At 40.4% G+C, this 19,809-nt stretch overlaps 2 protein-coding genes across 3 annotated transcripts in view; one reads left to right on the top strand and one right to left on the bottom strand.

Moving 5' to 3' along the window:
- TXNDC16 (thioredoxin domain containing 16) overlaps nucleotides 1–4,636 on the bottom strand; it is a 93,386-nt gene extending 88,750 nt beyond the window's left edge. Inside the window, exon 1 of one of the 2 annotated variants that reach the window (XM_019968118.2) lies at nucleotides 4,526–4,636. The gene's annotated coding sequence lies outside the window, so the exon portion shown is untranslated. Of the gene's footprint in view, nucleotides 1–4,393 lie in introns of both variants that reach the window. The other variant, XM_070796895.1, reaches the window with a different exon arrangement.
- A 503-nt stretch (nucleotides 4,637–5,139) lies between these two features.
- GPR137C (G protein-coupled receptor 137C) overlaps nucleotides 5,140–19,809 on the top strand; it is a 62,390-nt gene continuing 47,720 nt past the window's right edge. The window contains exon 1 of the mRNA XM_019967729.2: nucleotides 5,140–5,645. Coding sequence (XP_019823288.2) covers nucleotides 5,226–5,645 — 420 coding nt within the window. The 5' untranslated portion in view covers nucleotides 5,140–5,225. The remainder of the gene's footprint in view (nucleotides 5,646–19,809) is intronic.

The raw sequence follows: 19,809 nt of genomic DNA, 5'->3' as shown, positions 1-19,809 counted from the left end.
CCTGACCCAGGGATTGAACCCACGTCTCCTGCATTGGCAGGTGGATTCTTTGAAGTACATATAGGAAGGACAATATCTACTCACAAAAATGGTAGAGTGTCCAAATGTTTCTAGGTCTCTACATGTGTTAAAATTCCACTTCCCCACTTCCCTGAGTTACATATGGCCATGACTTGATTTGGCCAATGAAATGTGCAAAGTATCATATGTAACTTCCAAAAGCTTTTAAAAGTCAATGTGTATGAGTCATGATAAACTTTATCTCTGCCACGATGATTGAAAATACTCAACTGTTAAACCAAGTCTCAGGAAGAGGGCAACATGGGACAAGGCTCCCAGCCTACTAGTGTTAACATAAAATAAACATCTTGTTTTAAACTTCTAAAGATTTAGGGTTGTTATTACACTATAACCCAACCTAGCCCTATTTGTTTTAGTGACAGCTAAGAAGAGAGTGACTTAAACATAAAAACATATCCTAGATCTTAAAGGAATATATTTCAAAGAATTCACAAGAAGTTGACCCAATTTCAAGTTAGGAAGATTTTAAAAGGGAAGATGACTCTACAATGCAACTGACTATTACCACAACCAGTGCCAATATGAAAAGAAAATGAACTCATGCGCAAATATTTGCCAATGCTACACACAGACACCTCCCCACTAAGTGCGACTCTTAGCCTTTGGATCTGGAAAGAGCCCTCAGTTCAACACGATGCTCCTGGATGAATAATCAGAGTTAGTATGTAAGATGTAACTTCTGCCTCATCCCTAAACTCTAAACAAGTATGCATGCACAGGTCATTTAAAAGTTGGGAAAAAGTATGTGACATTTAACCAAGGACAAATACAAGAGGCTGACAAACACTGTAAGAAAGGATGCATGAAGGTTTAGTACAAAAAGGGCTAAAGCTTGTAAATAAAATGTTAACGGCAACAAAAGTTTGTTTTGCTCAGCACCAGAATTCTGAGAAAGGAGGAGGAAGTACCTCAGGAGAAAAACACTGATACTCCTGTTAGTGAGAGGTGTAGACAAGGATTTGCCCTTCTGTGCAGATGGAGCAGCTGATGGCCCTTTTCAGTTGGAGCAATCTCATTGGGGAACTGGGTCCCATATATAACACTTGGCAAACAGTTCTGCTTTCAAAGACCACTGTGCTAATCTCCTCTCCCGAAACAACAGTATTCAACCATTGTGCATCAGGGACACATTCCATATTTTAGGTTTTCCAGGCACAAGCTTTTCTAGAAGACCCTTGGTTAGTTTCTTCTGTAAAAGCCTAAATTTCCCTTATCATTAAACATAAAACTAATGGTTTCCCCTTTTGAGAAAGAGGAAATCAGCAACTCTAAACATTAAACAAAGATCTGCAGGCATCATTCTCTGGGAAAAGCCACACTTCATATTCTGCAACAAATGGGGCATATAATAATACTTGCAAAGTTCCTGTAAGAACATCCTGTCAAAAATTAGCTTACTTACAGTTTAACACTGCTATTGGAGAACAGAACCTGTTCACTGAACCAGCCTCCAATAAAATGCTGATTAGATCTCATAAATGATAAATCTCACAGTTTATCATTTATGACCCAAAGGAGGCAATAAAAGGAGTCAACACATCTCCACTTACAGAGTTTCCCTGAGGGAGTGAGGCAAATCTTCTATCTACACCTCCCCATATACATGGCCCCAAAAAGGAAGGAGAAAAAGGTAACTATCCCGATTTCCTATGACTCTGAAATAAAAAAAAAAACAAAAACTCACAAGCAAAGATGTGAAACACGTGTGTGTGTGTGTTTACTCAGTTGTGTCCAACTCTTTGCAACCCCATGGACTGTAGCCTGCCAGGCTTCTCTATCCAAGGAATTCTCCAGACAAGAATACTGGAGTGGGTTGCCATTCCCTTCTCCTGGGGATCTTCCTGACTCAGTGATCAAACTTGTGTCTCCTGTTTCTATAGCACTGGCAGGCAGACTCTCTACCACTGAGCCCCCTGGGAAGCCCATGTGTGGTTTACTCTCACTTTGAGTAGAGAATTTGGGGAAAAGAGAAAAACCCCTTCATGGAGAAAATCTATTCATGACCTGATTCATTGATTATAAAACATACAAAAATAAAACATGCCAGAAAATAAGTGGGTTTCCTGATTTTGGCAAGTGCCTAAAAGCACATAACTCTGAATCCATGCTTAATTGATGTGCAACAGACTGGTTCCAAATAGGAAAAGGAGTACGTCAAGGCTGTATATTGTCACCCTGCTTATTTAACTTATATGCAGAGAACATCATGAGAAATGCTGGGCTGGAAGAAACACAAGCTGGAATCAAGATTGCCGGGAGAAATATCAATAACCTCAGATATGCAGATGATACCACCCTTACGCCAGAAAGTGAAGAGGAACTCAAAAGCCTCTTGATGAAAGTGAAAGAGGAGAGTGAAAAAGTTGGCTTAAAGCTCAACATTCAGAAAACGAAGATCATGGCATCCGGTCCCATCACTTCATGGGAAATAGATGGGGAAACAGTGGAAACAGTATCAGACTTTATTTTTGGGGGCTCCAAAAGCACTGCAGATGGTGACTGCAGCCATGAAATTAAAAGACGCTTACTCCTTGGAAGGAAAGTTATGACTAATCTAGACAGCATATTCAAAAGCAGAGACATTACTCTGCCAACAAAGGTCTGTCTAGTCAGGGCTATGGTTTTTCCAGTGGTCATGTATGGATGTGAGAGTTGGACTGTGAAGAAAGCTGAGTGCCAAAGTATTGATGCTTTTGAACTGTGCTGTTGGAGAAGACTCTTGAGAGTCCCTTGGACTGCAAGGAGATCCAACCAGTCCATTCTAAAGGAGATCAGTCCTGGGTGTTCTTTGGAAGGACTGATGCTAAAGCTGAAACTCCAGTACTTTGGCCACCTCATGCGAAGAGTTGACTCATTGGAAAAGACTCTGATGCTGGGAGGGATTGGGGGCAGGAGGAGAAGGGGACGACAGAGGATGAGATGGCTGGATGGCATCACCGACTCGATGGATGTGAGTCTGAGTGAACTCCAGGAGTTGGTGATGGACAGGGAGGCCTGGCGTGCTGCAATTCATGGGGTCACAAAGAGTCGGACACGACTGAGGGACTGAACTGAACTGAAGCACATAACTGCAATCAGTTAGTTCACTGGGGCGAGGAGCTCTCTGAACCCTTTCAAATCAGTGTACTGGCCTAACCACATTCTTTATGAATCCATGAGGCAAATGCCTTAAGCTGCAAACAAACAAACAAACCAAGATCCTTCTGTAGAGCACTGATGTTGGATTAGGCCTGTGAACTTCTCGCTCCAAGTTTGCCCTACTGTAGGCTGGCTGCACGGCACAACCTGCTCAGCTGAGTGTTTCATCTGAGGGATCTTCACAGAACAGTACCAGACCTCAACATCCATCAGTTTGTCAGCACACCCTATACAGAACCCAGAACACACCAACATGTGGTACCTGGTTGAACTACTGTCCCACAATCTGGAGACTTTAACCTTCTCTGTGAATCTCTTAGCTAGGAAAGAAGGCAGCAACACGCTTCTTAGGATGGTGAGTTAGGAAAGGCCGAGTCTTAGCTACACAAATAAAGGTAGCAGTGTCTTTCACAGGGATACTTAAATAACAATGCGCCACCCATCCTACGGGGAACACAAATGATTCTCTCATCATTTTGCACTACTTTGCTCATTTTGTTACCAAACAACTCCCCTCCCCCCAAGTCAAAACATATGTCAGTCCACTATACGTGGGAAGATCTATTTACTCCTCATTTATTTACAGCATTAAGTAACATAATATAGCATTTTGTTTCCTTATGTCTGAGCCCTAGATACAGCGCAACTATCCACCCACACACAGGTCCGGTCTTTGAAGGAATACATCTGGAATTTAAAAAGCACAGACTATTCCCCTTTTCCTCTCCAGACATCCATCAAATACTTAAAATTCTGATTCTCTCGTTTTGCCTAACGCTCACAGCATCTTTCCAAATTCTAAGTTTTAAATGCCCACTTTCTCCCTACTCAGAGACGGCTTCCATACCCATCCCATTCTCTTTCCACTCTCTTTCCTATTCCATTCCACTCTCTTCTGGAACATGTCCTGAGGGAGGGAAAGATCTTAGACCTTCCGTTCAGCCTTCGCCTCATTCCTCCCCACAAAAGGCTCACTTTTTATAGGCGCTCACGCTAGGGAAAAAGAAGAAAACAAAACAGAAGCATCCAGGTGAGACCCTATTTAAGCCAAACTCCACAGCCGGGTGGTGCGGTCGTTGCTGAGGTAAACCCACCAGGTCCGAATGCCGGCAAGCATCCCTGCTTGCAGATACCATAGCCCTGGTCTCCAGGACCCGCGCTGCCACCTACGTACCCGAGACCTGAGGACAAGACTTGCCGGCTGGGATCTGGACTGCGGACCGACAGTTCCCTCCACGTGAAGGATGAGACCCAGAAGGCGGGGCCGTGCTTTGCCTGCCCAGTAACCGCGAACCGCTCCCCCTACCTGCGAGCTCACTCTCCTCCCGCCTCCGCAGCAGCAGCCTGCACCGCTCATCTGAGTCGGACGGCTGGGCAAAAAACAACCCACGAGGCTCCTCCTTGTCCTCGTGGGCCTTACGTGCGGCCTTTCCAGCCAATGGGAAGCGCAGGGGGCGGGCAAGAGCCACCCCGGTGACAGGCGACGTCTAGTCCGCCCGCCAGCGCGAGTAGGCCGTACAGTAGTTGGGCCAATCGGCAGCGTGGTTAGGGAATGAAGGGGAGGGAGCAGGCGGGGAAAGCGAGCGGCCAATGAGATCGTGGGGTCCCTGAGCGACGGGTCCTGTGGCCTGTGGTCTTCCGAGCGCGGCGCCCAGGGGGCGTGCCCTCCTGGGCCAATCGGCTGGAGCCCAAGGTGCGGAGCGAGCGCCTCAAATGCTCGGGTTTCTCAGCTGATTGTCTCCAGCCGAGAGTTGTTTTTTGCATCTACCGAGCCGAGCCGGAGCAGGAGGAGCCGAGACCCCCGGGGGTGGGGGGCCGGGGAGAGGAGGCGGGGTCCGAGGAGCCGCGGCTGTTCTCCGCGGGGCTCTGGGTCCTGTCACGGCGCTTCCTGGGGTTGGAGGTTGGGGTGGGTGGGGGGTCAGAGGGACATCCTTCTCCCCCTCGACGGCGGCTCCGAGTCCGGCCCCTTCCTTCCCGCGCTCTTTCGCCCGCCCCCCAGCCCCCTCATGAGGGTGTCCGTGCCGGGTCCCGCGGCCGGCCGCGAGCCCTCGACGCCCGGCGGGGGCGGCGGAGACGCAGTCGCTGCCGCCTCAGGCGCCGCGGTGCCTGGCTCGGTGCAGTTGGCGCTGAGCATCCTGCACGCCCTGCTCTACGCCGCGCTCTTCGCCTTTGCCTACCTGCAGCTGTGGCGGCTGCTCCTGTACCGCGAGCGGCGGCTGAGTTACCAGAGCCTCTGTCTCTTCCTCTGTCTCCTGTGGGCAGCGCTCAGGACCACCCTCTTCTCAGCCGCCTTCTCGCTCAGCGGCTCCTTGCCCCTGCTCCGGCCGCCCGCTCACCTGCACTTCTTCCCCCACTGGCTGCTCTACTGCTTCCCCTCCTGTCTCCAGTTCTCCACGCTCTGTCTCCTCAACCTCTACCTGGCGGAGGTAAGGCGGGAGGACCGGCACGCGGGGCCGGGCGGGAGAGTGGGGCCGCCGCGTTTCACTCGGGCTGAGGATCGGTGGCGGGTTGGGGGGTGGGGTGCGGACCGGGAGAAGCGAATCCGAGAGCAGCCCGGGGAAACTGAGGCACGCCTGGAGTGTGCGCCAGGTTTCTGGCCCTAAACTTAAGCAGCCGATTGACTCGACTACTGAGGGGCTTGGGGAGTCGGCGAGGGGAGGGCTGGTGGTGAGTGAGAGTGTATGTTCAGACAACTTGAAACAGCAGGACCAGCCTTTGTTTGGCGTCCTGGCCCTTGTACGCGAAGGTGTCGGTGGCACCGACAAAGTGGCATCGCAAGAAGTAGCAGCCGGGGTAGCTCTGCCGAAGCTGGACTCTGTTGAGAGAGGTTGGATGCTGAGGTAGCAGCAGCTCTGCTGAAGCTGGACTGCTGCCAGCCATTACGTCACCAGGCAGAGCTGTTCCTCTGCTATTGTTACTGCGTTTCTTTTATTAGAAGCTTATATTCCCTCCTGCATCTCCTTACCCGGCGCTCGATAAGCCTCACACAGATTTCGTTCGATAGTTCCCCGGCGGGGTTAATAATCACTAACCAATCCCGAGGGTCAGTATAAAGACCTCCGTAAAGCCCCGAGTGTGTTTGCCCCAGTGGCTTCATGCCTCGACTATTTATTCTACCTCCTAAAGCCTAGTCTTTTTTATTTTTTCCAGCTAATTAAGAGAAAATACTAGTTTAACCTGCGCCTATTGCAGAAACAAACCACCAAACTGTTTTTGCAATAACTTGCTTAATAGCTGGCACCTAATCACACCCCCTTTCTCTTTTATGAGGAATTGCTGGTTGGTTTGCATTGTTCTGCAGCACTTAGGTATTTGACCCATTTCAAACAGGTTTGAGAGTGTAAGTTTATCAATCATGTGTGCCAGCTAGTGGTATTTAAGCCACGGAATTTTGAAAATTACCACACACACACACACACAAAAAAAACCCCACTCCCCTCCCCCCCGCAAAAAAAAAAAAAAAAGCTTAAGGAGGGGAGGAAACAAGGTGACATCATATGCTTAATACTGACTAATATAGAACAATATTGGTCTATGCAGCTAATCCTCTCAAAGGCTTTTGGAGGTGATGAGAATTAACATGGTTCTGAGCAAAAGTAAAAATCATTTGAGGCAGATTGTGTGTTTGTATTTCCTGCGTAAACCAACTCTTCTCCAGTAATAGCTATGAAGTTGAATGCATAATTTTAAAAGCACAATCATAAATTCAGCTTTTTACCACACTAAAAACAACAGTTTAGAATATGTAACAGAATTCCCAATCATTTGGAAGTACAAACAATACAGTGACAAAAACCCAAACAGTAAGCAGAAATAAAAAGTATGGGTTAATAAATCAAATAAACATGCCATAGTCACATCATTTATTTGCAGATGTTCTGATCTTCTGGTTGTTGCTTAAACTGTTACAGTACTTCAGTCCTTTATAGTTAAGCTGATACACTGTATTCTTCCTGGCAATTTCTGATATACTACCAGCACATCTCATCACTAAAACTTTGCTCTAGCTTCAGATATAGTTTGCCTAAGCATGATTAGCAGTCCTTAAGCCATGCATATCAGATAATTTGTTTTTTCCTTATACCACTGAGGATGAGATGGCTGGATGGCATCACTGACTTGATGGATGTGAGTCTCAGTGAACTCCGGGAGTTGGTGATGGACAGGGAGGCCTGGCGTGCTGCGATTCATGGGGTCGCAAAGAGTCAGACACGACTGAGCGACTGATCTGATCTGATCTGATCTGATACCATTTTGACTAACAAAGTCATATTAATGAGGCATTGTAAAACAGTTGGGCATTTCATAAGTAGCTAAACACCCTTTTTACTTTTTCTTGAAATATAACATATATCATAAAGTACATAAAGTACACAGGTACGTGAAATTTTACATATGCACACACTCATGTTACCACCACCCAGAATAAGATATGCATCATTTTCAGTGCCCTGGAGGTCCCCTTGTGCCTTTTCCCAGTCATACCTCTCACCCTAAGGTAAACACAAATTGACTAAACATTATCACCATAGGGAAAAAGCATCTATATTTAAGCTTGAAATTCTGAAAGTATACTTCTACAGTGTAAACTACACAGTATCCAGATTGGATTTTCAGACTTTTGATTGCTGTTATTCCAAGCTAGTGAGGAAGATATTTGAATGTCTAAAAGTCTTCCTATTAAATGGATATCTTATTTATGTCATGTACTTTTTAAAACACAGTAAGGTTCTATTATCCTAGAAAACATAATTTGGAAAGAAGCTGGGCTAAAGTTTTTTTCCTTTTGGAGTGTCTCCTAGAAAGAGTGTAAATTATTTGTCTATCCTAGTCTTTTTATAAAACGAACGATTTTAAGACACATAACTATACTTAAAAGAACATATTTTTACCTGTTTAAAAAGAGACATTTTTAACCAGAAATCATTTCTATATTCAATAGAAAAAATACAAAGGAATCTGTTTAAAACAGTTCAGTTCAGTCACTCAGTTGTGTCTGACTCTTTGAGACCCCATGGACTGCAGCACACCAGGCTTCCCTGTCCATCACCAACTCCCAGAGCTTGCTCAAACTCATGTCCATCGAGTCAGTGATGCCATCCAACCATTTCATCCTCTGTCATTCCCTTCTCCTCTTCTCCAATCTTTCCCAGCATCAGGGTCTTTTCCAGTGTGTCAGCTCTTCGCATCAGGTGGCCAAAGTATTGGAACTTCAGCTTGAGTCCTTCCAGTGAATATTCAGGACTGACTTCCTTTAGGATTGACAATTTTGATCTTTTTGCAGTCCAAGGGACTCTCAAGAGTCTTCTCCAACACCACAGTTCAAAAGCATCAATTCTTCGGCACTCAGCTTTCTTTATAGTATAGCTCTCACATCCATACATGACTACTGGAAAAACCATAGCTTTGACTAGACAACGTTTGTCGGTAAACTAATGTCTCTGTTTTTTAATATGCTGTCTAGGTTTGTCATAGCTTTTCTTCCAAGGAGTAAGCGTCTTTTAATTTCATGGCTGCAGTCACCATCTGCAGTGATTTTGGAGCTCCCCAAAATAAAGTCTCTCACTGTTTCCATTGTTTCCCCATCTATTTGCCATGAAGTGATGGGACCAGATGCCATGATCTTCGTTTTTTGAATGTTGAGTTTTAAGCCCACTTTTTCACCCTCCTCTTTCACTTTCATCAAGAGGCTCTTTAGTTCTTCTTCGCTTTCTGCCATAAGGGTGGTGTCATCTGCATATCTAAGGTTATTGATATTTCTCCCTGCAATCTGGATTCCAGCTTGTGCTTCTCCAGCCCAGCATTTCGCATAATGTACTCTGCATATAAGTTCAATAAGCAAGGTGACAGTATACCACACTGGAGTATTCCTTTCCCAATTTAGAATCAGTCCGTTGTTCCACGTCCAGTTTTTTTGTTTTTTTTTTTACATACAAGCAATTTACATGTCCAGTTTTTTAATTCAAATTTTTATATCAATTCCAAGTAATTGGAAGAACTATTGATCACTCTGAATGAATAAGGCTTTCCCAATGAGTTCTTTGTATTACAGCAGAGTGGTAGGGAAAATCTACATGGTGACAAATATAAAACTTAACATTTGACTTTTTTTTTTTTTTAATTAATTTTATTTTATTTTTAAACTTTACATAATTGTATTAGTTTACCAAGAGACCCTTATATCTGTTTTAAATAGTTGTGCTTCTTGATTACCCAGGCTGTCTATTAAATGCCAGTTTCATTTTACTTTTGACTTCTTTTAAGTATTTGTTGTATCCACTTCTCACTAATTAAAAACATATAGTAGTAGTTTAAAATTAAATTCTAACTTAAAGACTTAGTTACAAAGAACCATAGAGCAGTATAAAAATAAGGTTTGTAAAATAACCATTACTACTTTGAATACATTGTGGTAATTATTCTAAAAATAAGTTTTCAAAAAGTTAAGACTGCCTAAACCACTCTTTCTTTTCTTTACCATACTTGAATGGAATTCAGGTAGGGGGAGGTAGCCCTTTCTGAAATAATTAGATTTACATACTTACCTCCTAGAACAAATAGTTGGAAAAAAATAATAAACCTATGCACTAAGTTTAAAGCACCTATTGAACTTTTTCCAGCATGATTAATAGAATATGTACTTTACCAAAGAAAAGTTCACACTCCTATGCTTTTACCAGAGAAGGGTTCAGTCTTTAAAACAAATTATTCTATTAAACATGCTACCTACCATTGGAACAAGTAAAAGGACTTAAAATGAGAGTTGATAGTACCTTTGCGGTGTTGTTGATGCATGCCAAAATCAATGAGTTCACCTCCATGACCCATATTGACATTTTTTCTTGCAGTTTTGTAACATGAGTGCCAGTTGCTTAATCACAATAAAATGCAGTTACTAAATCACAATGCCAGTACAGCTAGGAAAATTAAATTCAGAATCTTAACTCTTACATACATGGCTGCTGTCATTGTCCCTGACATTCGATATATTCTTCCAAATATTGATGGAATGTCAGAGAACATGATGGAGTTCAACTTAACAGGTACTTTCATTTTGTTATAATGGTCTATGATTTCTCACAAAAGTACTTTTATCACCTAAAATAGAAACTCCCTAAGGATAAGAAGTTACTTCATCATATTTTAAACTCATAGAACAATAGTGAATATATTTTTGGATGACAATCTTGAAAAGACCAAAATCTTGAAAATATTTAACCATCTAAAATTTGAGAGTTAATTTTGATGAATATATGACGTAAATTATTTGTGTACTTTCTGGGATCTTTATATTTTGTGCCTAAAACATTGCCTATGATATGAATGCTAAGATTCTCTTAGATTTTCTTGGTTCAATTAGTTACTTCTGATTACTACAGGTAAAATCTTACTGATGAAGTTGCTTTAATATATTAGAGTTTTACTTAGCAAAACTATTTTTATAGCATGGCAAATGGCCCATAATAATTAGGGCTTTGCTAATTTGGTTTCAACAAATTCTATTAAACAGAAAAGCCTGCAAAACAAATTAAGTCTCACCTCATGAGTCAGTTACTATCTACTGGAAACTATACTTTTCTCAGTGTTAGATTTTTATCCATAACTGTGATTATAAACTGTTTTTATGCAAATCTACTAAACTGTTCTATCCATTAACTTGATTCTATCCTTCTTGGATCATCTGTAAAGCAAGAGTTTGAGATACATTTCTATGGCAAAAACATGATTACAATGTCTTACATTCTATGTGATTTAGTATTTTCAAAGCACGTCACATCTTCACAATCCCTATGAAATAGGTAGGTATAAACAGTGGGATTTGTCCAAGGTTTTATGTCTAATATGTATTAGAAATGAGACTACTGTATAGCCCATGATCTATAAAGTCTTGTCAAGTGGTCTCCTGCCTATGAACTTTTCTGAATACCATTTATACTGCTTATTATTTAGTGTTCACTGTTTGTCTTGCTTTCCCATTTCCCACCATTTCAAACCTTTTCCACTCTTCAGCAAACTTTTTTCCTCCTTCTTACTCAGCTTATGACCCTCACCTCCTAGTTTATAGAAGTAGAAACCAGGCCCATCTGGCTGAACAAAGACTCAGAGAAATGTCTTAAAATGCTGCAGAGAGTATTTAATCCCTTTCAGTGAATGATTGAGTTTGTAAGTGAGGAAGTTCTTCAGAGACAAGAAGCCACAAAGAAAGAAGTGAATATGAAATTGTAAAGTACCACACAGATGTTTGTCTTGGGTTTTGGGGGTGGTTGCTTGCTGCTTCCTGCTAACCTAAATCCTGAATTTCAATGTCTTGGGGTGACAACACCTTGGTATGAAGAGGTGACATTGGAGGCAATACCTTGTGGTGAGATCTAATCAGAGCACTCATCCCCTCCAGTTTAATGCCAGAGTTCTTGAAATACACATCTTAAGTAAATGAATTAGGGAGAAAGAAAGGTTCTTAGAGGTTGGTGGTGGAATTTGTGCCTGTCTCTGCCATGGCTCTGGGTGAAGGAGATACAAATTGAGGAAAAATGTCTTCTCTGAAAATGCATAGCAAGCTTATTCTCACACAGGTTTGAAGCCTGAAATCACACTTCTTTGATTTTAGAGGAGGAAAAAGCTCAACTGGAAAAATGTAGTTTAATGTTAACATGACTTGGTGGTAACCTCAAGCACCTGGAGGGAGCAAATCCAAATAATCTGTTGAGAAGTATACTATAAACCGAGAATTCTGACAAAATTCAAAGGAACATGAGCTCAAAATGAAAAATCACTCTGAGGACTCTTCCTTTCAAAGATTGAAGATGTCAGAATTATCAAACAGATAGTATAAAATGTCTATTTATTTGATTTAATAAAGTAACACTATTGATACATGATAAATAAATAATGTAAATTAACTAGACACATTGGGAAATCATTTTTTAATGAAAAAACAATTTAAAATTACAAACTGAAATGAACTGAACAAATTAAATAGCTAAAAAGAAATCATTAAACTGAAAGATATGAGGAAGAAATCACCCAAAATATATCTCAGAGAAATAAAAGATGGAAAATAAGAACAGAGATTAAAGAATTAATATATAATGAACAGGTACAATGTATTGGAATTTTAGAGAAATTACTTTAAAAAATAATGACTTAGAATTTGCCCAAATTTATGAAAGATGCTAAATTTTAAATTCAGAGAGCCAAAAAAATCCTAAGACAGATTAAAGGAAAATGAACAAAGCGTAATATCTCAAAATACCAAAGACAAACTGTGTTTAAAACAACTCGATACAGATATTACAAAAAAAAGAATGGAAATTAGTTTGTTTTGGTGTTTCATTAACAACTAAGGAATCCAGAAGATGGTGAAACATCTTAAAATTGCTGAGAGAAAATAACCGCTAACCTAAAATTCTGCTCACAGTAACACTGTCAACAACAGGAAAAAATAGAAGCCATGTTGGGGTGACATCAGCAAGATAGTGATGGACCCTCCAGCTCCCTACAAACATACCAATTCAGCAACAATTCACAAATTGCCTGTGTGAGAAATCCAGAAACTAATCGAAAGTCTCCTGTATAGCAGGTGAACACAAAACAAAAATCATCAAAACCAGTAAGGAGGTTTGGGACAGACTCACATTAGAGTCCCTGACCCCAGCACAGTGCCATACAATTGGGATGAGACCTCCTAGCTCTGAGCTTCTCCCAAAGGAAGGGGTTAGGTCATATGTCGAGCACCCCAGTGTTTTGTAGGGTGCTCTCCAGAGGTGAGACCTTCTATCTTACCAGTCTTGGAAGTCTGAGGTGTCCAATACAGTTTAACTGCCTGGAGGAGAATGGGGACAGCACCTTCAACTGGCAAACAGCGTAGCTCCCCTACTTCTCAGCAGAGAGTGAAGAAACCTGGGCAACAACTTACTGCTACTCCCTGAGGAGGGAAAGAGTTGGTCGAGGCCCCCAGAGTCTCTGAAAAAGTTGGTTGATGACAGTATTCTGCTGTTCATGGCCAGTCCGTGAAGATTGGGGGAGATACCTATTTTGTATAATGCACAGACATTAATGTAGAGAGTTGAGGCTGAGGAAAATGAATCAAAGATGTTTCAAACAAAATAAATATCCAGAAACCCCAATGAAACAGAGCTATATAATTTGCCTGACAGAAAATTCAAAATGACTGTCATAAAGATGCTAACCACAGGCAACAGACCAAAGCATGAACAATCTCAACAAAGCAGAATTTCAAAAGAGATAGAAAATATTAAGGCAATTTCTGATCATCCAGTTATAGGACTTCACACTTCCACTGCAAGGGGCACAAGTTCAATCACTGGTCAGGGAACTATAATTCCACAATCCACGCAGTGTGAACAAAAATGTATATATATGTATATATTAAAAAGTACAAAATATAAATCCTGGAGCTGAAAACATGAAAACTAAAGTGAAAAATTCAGTGGTTCGTCAACAGATTGGATAATAAAACAAGAGAAAGGATCAATGAATCTGAAGACAAATCGTTGGAAATAATTCAGTCAGAAAAAGAAAAAGGAATAAACAAAGCTAAAGGGACTTACTGGTACAGCATTAAACCAATATACACATTGAATCCCAGACAGAAAAGAAAATACTAGAAAGGTTATTCAGTAGTAATGATGACTGAAAACTTCCCAAAAGTGGAGGAGAAAATAGACATCCAGATTCAAGAAGTCAAAAGAATATAAAGAAATGCACACACTTCAAGACATGTTATAATCAAATTATCAGAAGTCAAAGACCTTTGAATTTTGAAAGCAGAGAAGGAAAAAACTTGTCACATACAAGGGAACCCCTATAAGGCTATGAGAGATTTTTCAGCAGAAATTTCACAGGTCAGAAAACAAGCAGGATAGGGATAAAGGGGGGTGGCAGACACGGGACTGCCAAGCAAGAATAACATACTCTGCAAAATTATCCTTCAAAAAAATGGAGAATGATTTTCCCAGATAAGCAAAAGCTAAAAGAGTTCACTACTAGACTTGTCTTATAGGAAATGCTAAAGCAAACTCTTCAGGTTGAAAATGATGCTAAAAAGTAACACAATAGCATAAGTATGAAACTCATTGATAAAGACAAATATACAGACAGGTACAGAAATTGTATTACTATAATGGTGGTGGGTAAATAATTCTGGTATAAAAGGTAAGAAAAATGTAAAAATAAAGACTATTAAAGATATTAAAAGATACACAAGATAAACAAATATAAATGATGACACTAAAAGGTTGGAGTGTGGGCAGAAGTTTAAGTATAGAGTTTGTATGCAATTGAATTTAAGTTATCAGCTTTAAATAGACTTTTATGTAGGATATTTTTGTAAGCCTTAAGGTAAGCACTCACACATATGCTATAGAAGTTACACAAAATTAAAAGGGAAAAGAAAACAACATGTATTAATACCAAAAATGAACAAAACAGGAAGACAGCAAGAGAGAAATAACAGACCAAAGAGGTATAAGACTAATAGGAAAACATCAACAAAATGGCAATATAAATAATTTCTTTTTAATAGTACTTTAAACGTAAATTAAACTCTGAAGTCAAAGGACATAAGAGTTGCTGAATGAACTAAGAAAATGAAAGACCCAACAATATGCTATATGTAAGAAATTCACTTTCAACTTAAGGACACACATAGAGTGAAAGTAAAAGGATGGAAAAAGAAACTATAAAAATAATAACCAAAGAATGTAGGTGTTACTTTAGTTAGACAAAATAGGCTTCAAGTCAAAAACTGAAGAAGGACATTATATTATGCTAAAAGGGTGAATCCACCAGGAACATGTAACAGTTATGAATGAGTATGCATCCAACACCAGAGAACCTAAACATATAAAACATATATTGATAAAATTGAAAGGAGAAATAAGACACTAATATCATAACTGTAAGAAACTTCAATGCTCTACATTCTATAATGGATAAAGCATCCAGACAAAAGATCAATAAAGAAAGCGAGCATTTGAACCACCAGTTCAGTTCAGTTCAGTCGCTCAGTTGTGTCCGACTCTTTGCGACCCCATGAATCCCAGCACACCAGGCCTCCCTGTCCATCACCAACTCCTGGAGTTCACTCAGACTCACGTCCATCGAGTCAGTGATGCCATCCAGCCATCTCATCCTCTGTCGTCCCCTTCTCCTCCTGCCCCCAATCCCTCCCAGCATCAGAGTCTTTTCCAATGAGTCAACTCTTCGCATGAAGTGGCCAAAGTACTGGAGTTTCAGCTTCAGCATCATTCCCTCCAAAGAAATCCCAGGGCTGATGTCCTTCAGAAAGGACTGGTTGGATCTCCTTGCAGTCCAAGGGACTCTCAAGAGTCTTCTCCAACACCATAGTTCAAAAGCATCAATTCTTTGGCACTCAGCTTTCTTCACAGTCCAACTCTCACATCCATACATGACCACTGGAAAAACCATAGCCTTGACTAGATGAACCTTTGTTGGCAAAGTAATGTCTCTGCTTTTCAATATGCTATCTAGGTTGGTCATAACTTTCCTTCCAAGGAGCAAGCGTCTTTTAATTTCATGGCTGCAGTCACCATCTGCAGTAGTTTTGGAGCCCCCAAAAATAGAGTCTGACACTGTTTCCACTGTTTCCCCATCTATTTCCCATGAAGTGATGGGACCAGATGCCATGATCTTAGTTTTCTGAATGTTGAGTTTTAAGCCAACTTTTTCACTCTCCTCTTTCACCTTCATCAAGAGGCTTTTTAGTTCCTCTTCACTTTCTGCCATAAGGGTGGTGTCATCTGCATATCTGAGGTTATTGATATTTCTCCCGGCAATCTTGATTACAGCTTGTGCTTCTTCCAGCCCAGCATTTCTCATGATGTACTCTGCATATAAGTTAAATAAGCAGGGTGACAATATACAGCCTTGACATACTCCTTTTCCTATTTGGAACCAGTCTGTTGTTACCATGTCCAGTTCTAACTGTTGCTTCCTGACCTGCATACAAATTTCTCAAGAGGCAGGTCAGGTGGTCTGGTATTCCCATCTCTTTCAAAATTTTCCACAGTTTCTTGTGATCCACACAGTCAAAGGCTTTGGCATAGTCAATAAAGCAGAAGTAGATGTTTTTCTGGAACTCTATTGCTTTTTCGATGATCCAACAGATGTTGGCAATTTGGTCTCTGGTTCCTCTGCCTTTTCTAAAGCCAGCTTGAACAACTGGAAGTTCATGGTTCACGTATTGCTGAAGCCTGGCTTGGAGAATTTTGAGCATGACTTTACTAGTGTGTGAGATGCGTGCAATTGTGCGGTAGTTTGAGCATTCTTTGGCATTGCCTTTCTTTGGGATTGGAATGAAAACTGACCTTTTCCAGTCCTGTGGCCACTGCTGAGTTTTCCAAATTGCTCACATATTGAGTGCAGCACTTTCACAGCATCATCCTTCAGGATTTGAAAGAGCTCAACTGGAATTCCATCACCTCCACTAGCTTTGTTCATAGTGATGCTTTCTAAGGCCCACTTGACTTCACATTCCAGGATGTCTGGCTCTAGGTCAGTGATCACACCATCATGATTATCTTGGTCGTGAAGATCTTTTTTGTACAGTTCTGTGTATTCCTGCCACCTCTTCTTAATATCTTCTGCTTCTGTTAGGTCCATAATATACTATGGACCAAATGGCACTAACAGACATATATAGAACATTCTGCACAACAGCAACAAAATAGACATTCTTCTCAAGCCTTAGCATATTTTAGAAGATTAAAATCATGCATAGTATCTTTTCTGACCACACTGGAATGAAACTAGAACTCAGTAGCAGAAGTAAAACTAGAAAATTTACAACTGTATGGAAATTCATATACTCTTGAACAACCACTGGGTCAGAGAAGAAATCAAAAAGGAAATTAGAAAATAAGTTATGACAAAAGAAAACACAGCAAAAAAGCAGTATTAAGAGAGATTTCTAAACTAATAAGCATCTGTATTTAAAAAGAAGAAAGATCTCAGATGAACAGCCTAACTTCATATATCTAAGAGCTGGGGAAAAAAAGAACCAACTAAATCCAAAATTAGCAGATGGAAGGAGATAAGGAAGGCTAGAGCAGAAATAAAATAGAATTTAAAAATAATATAAAAATTGATGAAACTAAGTTTTTTGAAAAGCTAAACAATTGACAGATTCTTAGCTAGACAATAAAGAAGACAAGTAAAAGTAGAATGAAAGATGAGAGATTACAACTGATGCCACAGAAATAAACAGGATCATAAGACTACTACAATTATTTATGTACCAAAACTTGAGTAACCCAGAATAAATGGATAAACTCCCAGAGACACACCAAGACTGAATCATGAAGAAAGTATGAACAAACCTATAACTAACATGGAGAGTGAATCAATAATCAAAAACTTCCCAATAAAGAAAACTCCAGACACGTGGCTTCATTGGACCATTCAACCAAATATTTAAAGAATTAATGTCAGTTCTCAAATATTTCCAAAAAATTGAAGAGGAGAGAATACTTCCTAACAAGTTCAGTGAGACAATCATCACCTTGGTACTAAAGTCAAAGATACCACCTGAAAAGAAAACTACAGGTCAGTATTCCTAATGAACATAGATTCAAAAGTTCTCAACAAAATATTAGCAAACTGAATCCAGCAGCACATTAAAAATATCCAACAGTACACTATGACCAAGTGGGAATTACCCCTCAGATGTAAGAATGGTTCAATATAGGAAAATCAACCAATGTGATACACCATATTAACAGAATAAAAGATTGCACATGTTTTCAATAGATCGCAGAAAAGGTATTTGACAAAATTTAACCTCAGATGTGCAGATGACACCACCCTTATGGCAGAAAGCAAAGAGGAACTAAAGAGCCTCTTGATGAAAGTGAAAGAGGAGAGTGAAAAAGTGGGCTTAAAACTCAACATTCAGAAAACTAAGATCATGGCATCCAGTCCCATCACTTCATGGCAAATGGTTGAGGAAACGAAACCATGAGAGACTTTATTTTGGGGAGCTCCAAAATCACTGCAGATGGTGACTGCAGTCATGAAATTGAAAGATGCTTGCTCCCTGGAAGAAAAGCTATGACCAACCTAGATAGCATATTCAAAAGCAGAGACATTACTTGGCCAACAAAGGTCCATCCAGTCAAAGCTATGGTTTCTCCAGTAGTCATGTGTGGATGTGAGAGCTGGACTATAAAGAAAGCTGATTGTTGAAGAACTGATGCTTTCGAACTGGAGTGTTGGAGAAAACTCTTGAGAATCCCTCGGACTTCAAGGAGATCAAACTAGTCCATCCTAAAGGAAATTGGTCCTGAATATTCATTGGACGGACTGAGGCTGAAGCTGAAACTCCCATACTCTGGCCACCTGTTGTGAAGAACTGACTCACTGGAAAAGACCCTGATGCTGGGAAAGATTGAAGGTGGAAGGAGAAGGGGACGACAGAAGATGAGATGGTTGGATGGCATCACCAACTCGATGGACATGAGTTTGAGCAAGCCTGGGGAGTTGGTGATGGGCAGGGAAGCCTGGCATGCTGCAGTCCATGTGGTTGCTAAAGGTCAGACATGACTGAGCAACTGAAATGAACTGAACACCATTTTATGGTAAAAACTCAACAAACTAAGAATAGGAAAAAAATTACTTCAGTGTAACAAAGCTACATCATTTTATGTCTTGAGATATTTTCTAATTTCTCTCTTTCTAATTTTCCTTAACAATAAGAAAATCCAAAGTATATGGGCAAAATATTTTGAAAGACACTTGATAAAAGAATACATATGCATGGCCAAAAAAAACACACATGAAACATGCTCAAGATTACTCATCAGGAAAACGAAAATTTCCACAATGAGATACCATTAAATATTGACTGGAAAGACAAATTAAAAAGATTATATCAAGTATTGGCAAAGATGTGAATTAATAAGAAAGTATACCCTGATGTTAGGAATGTAAAATTTTATAACCACTTTGAAAAACAGTTGGACAGTTTTTAAAAAGTGAAACACATCATAAAACAAGGAAAGCATATGTCTCTGCAAAAACTTGAGTGTGAATGTTTGAAGTAGATTTACTCACAATGGCCAAAACTGAAATTGACCCAGACAGCCATAAAATGCAAAGGGATAAAAAAATATGATATAAAGTATACAAAGGAGTATACTTGGCAATAAGATAGGAACATGCTAGTGATAAGCACAACAAGGATGGATCTAAAATTAAGTAGGTCAGATGAAAAAAATAAGCTCAGCTCATACTATATCACTACATTTATTTTAAATTTTAGAAAACCCAGACACAAAAAGTAGATCACCAATTGCTTAGAACCTGAGCCAGAAGGGAAGGATATATACAACAAAGAAGCAGGATGAAGTTTAGAGGGTGTGGAAATACTCTGTTTTTGACAGAAATAGTGGTTTCTTAGGTTGTTGAAGTATGACAAAATTCATCAAATTGTACAGCTGCATACATATATTATACCTCAATGAAATGGATCCTTCCTGAAAAAGGTGCAAAGTTTTGTTTGAAATTTAATGAGAGTAAGACCTAAAGTGTCCAACAAAGGTCCTTATTGGC

The sequence above is a fragment of the Bos indicus genome, chromosome 10 (assembly GCF_029378745.1).
Source record: "Bos indicus isolate NIAB-ARS_2022 breed Sahiwal x Tharparkar chromosome 10, NIAB-ARS_B.indTharparkar_mat_pri_1.0, whole genome shotgun sequence".
In the NCBI taxonomy this organism is placed as follows: Eukaryota; Metazoa; Chordata; class Mammalia; order Artiodactyla; family Bovidae; genus Bos; species Bos indicus.
This window is presented reverse-complemented; position numbering and strand designations above follow the sequence as displayed.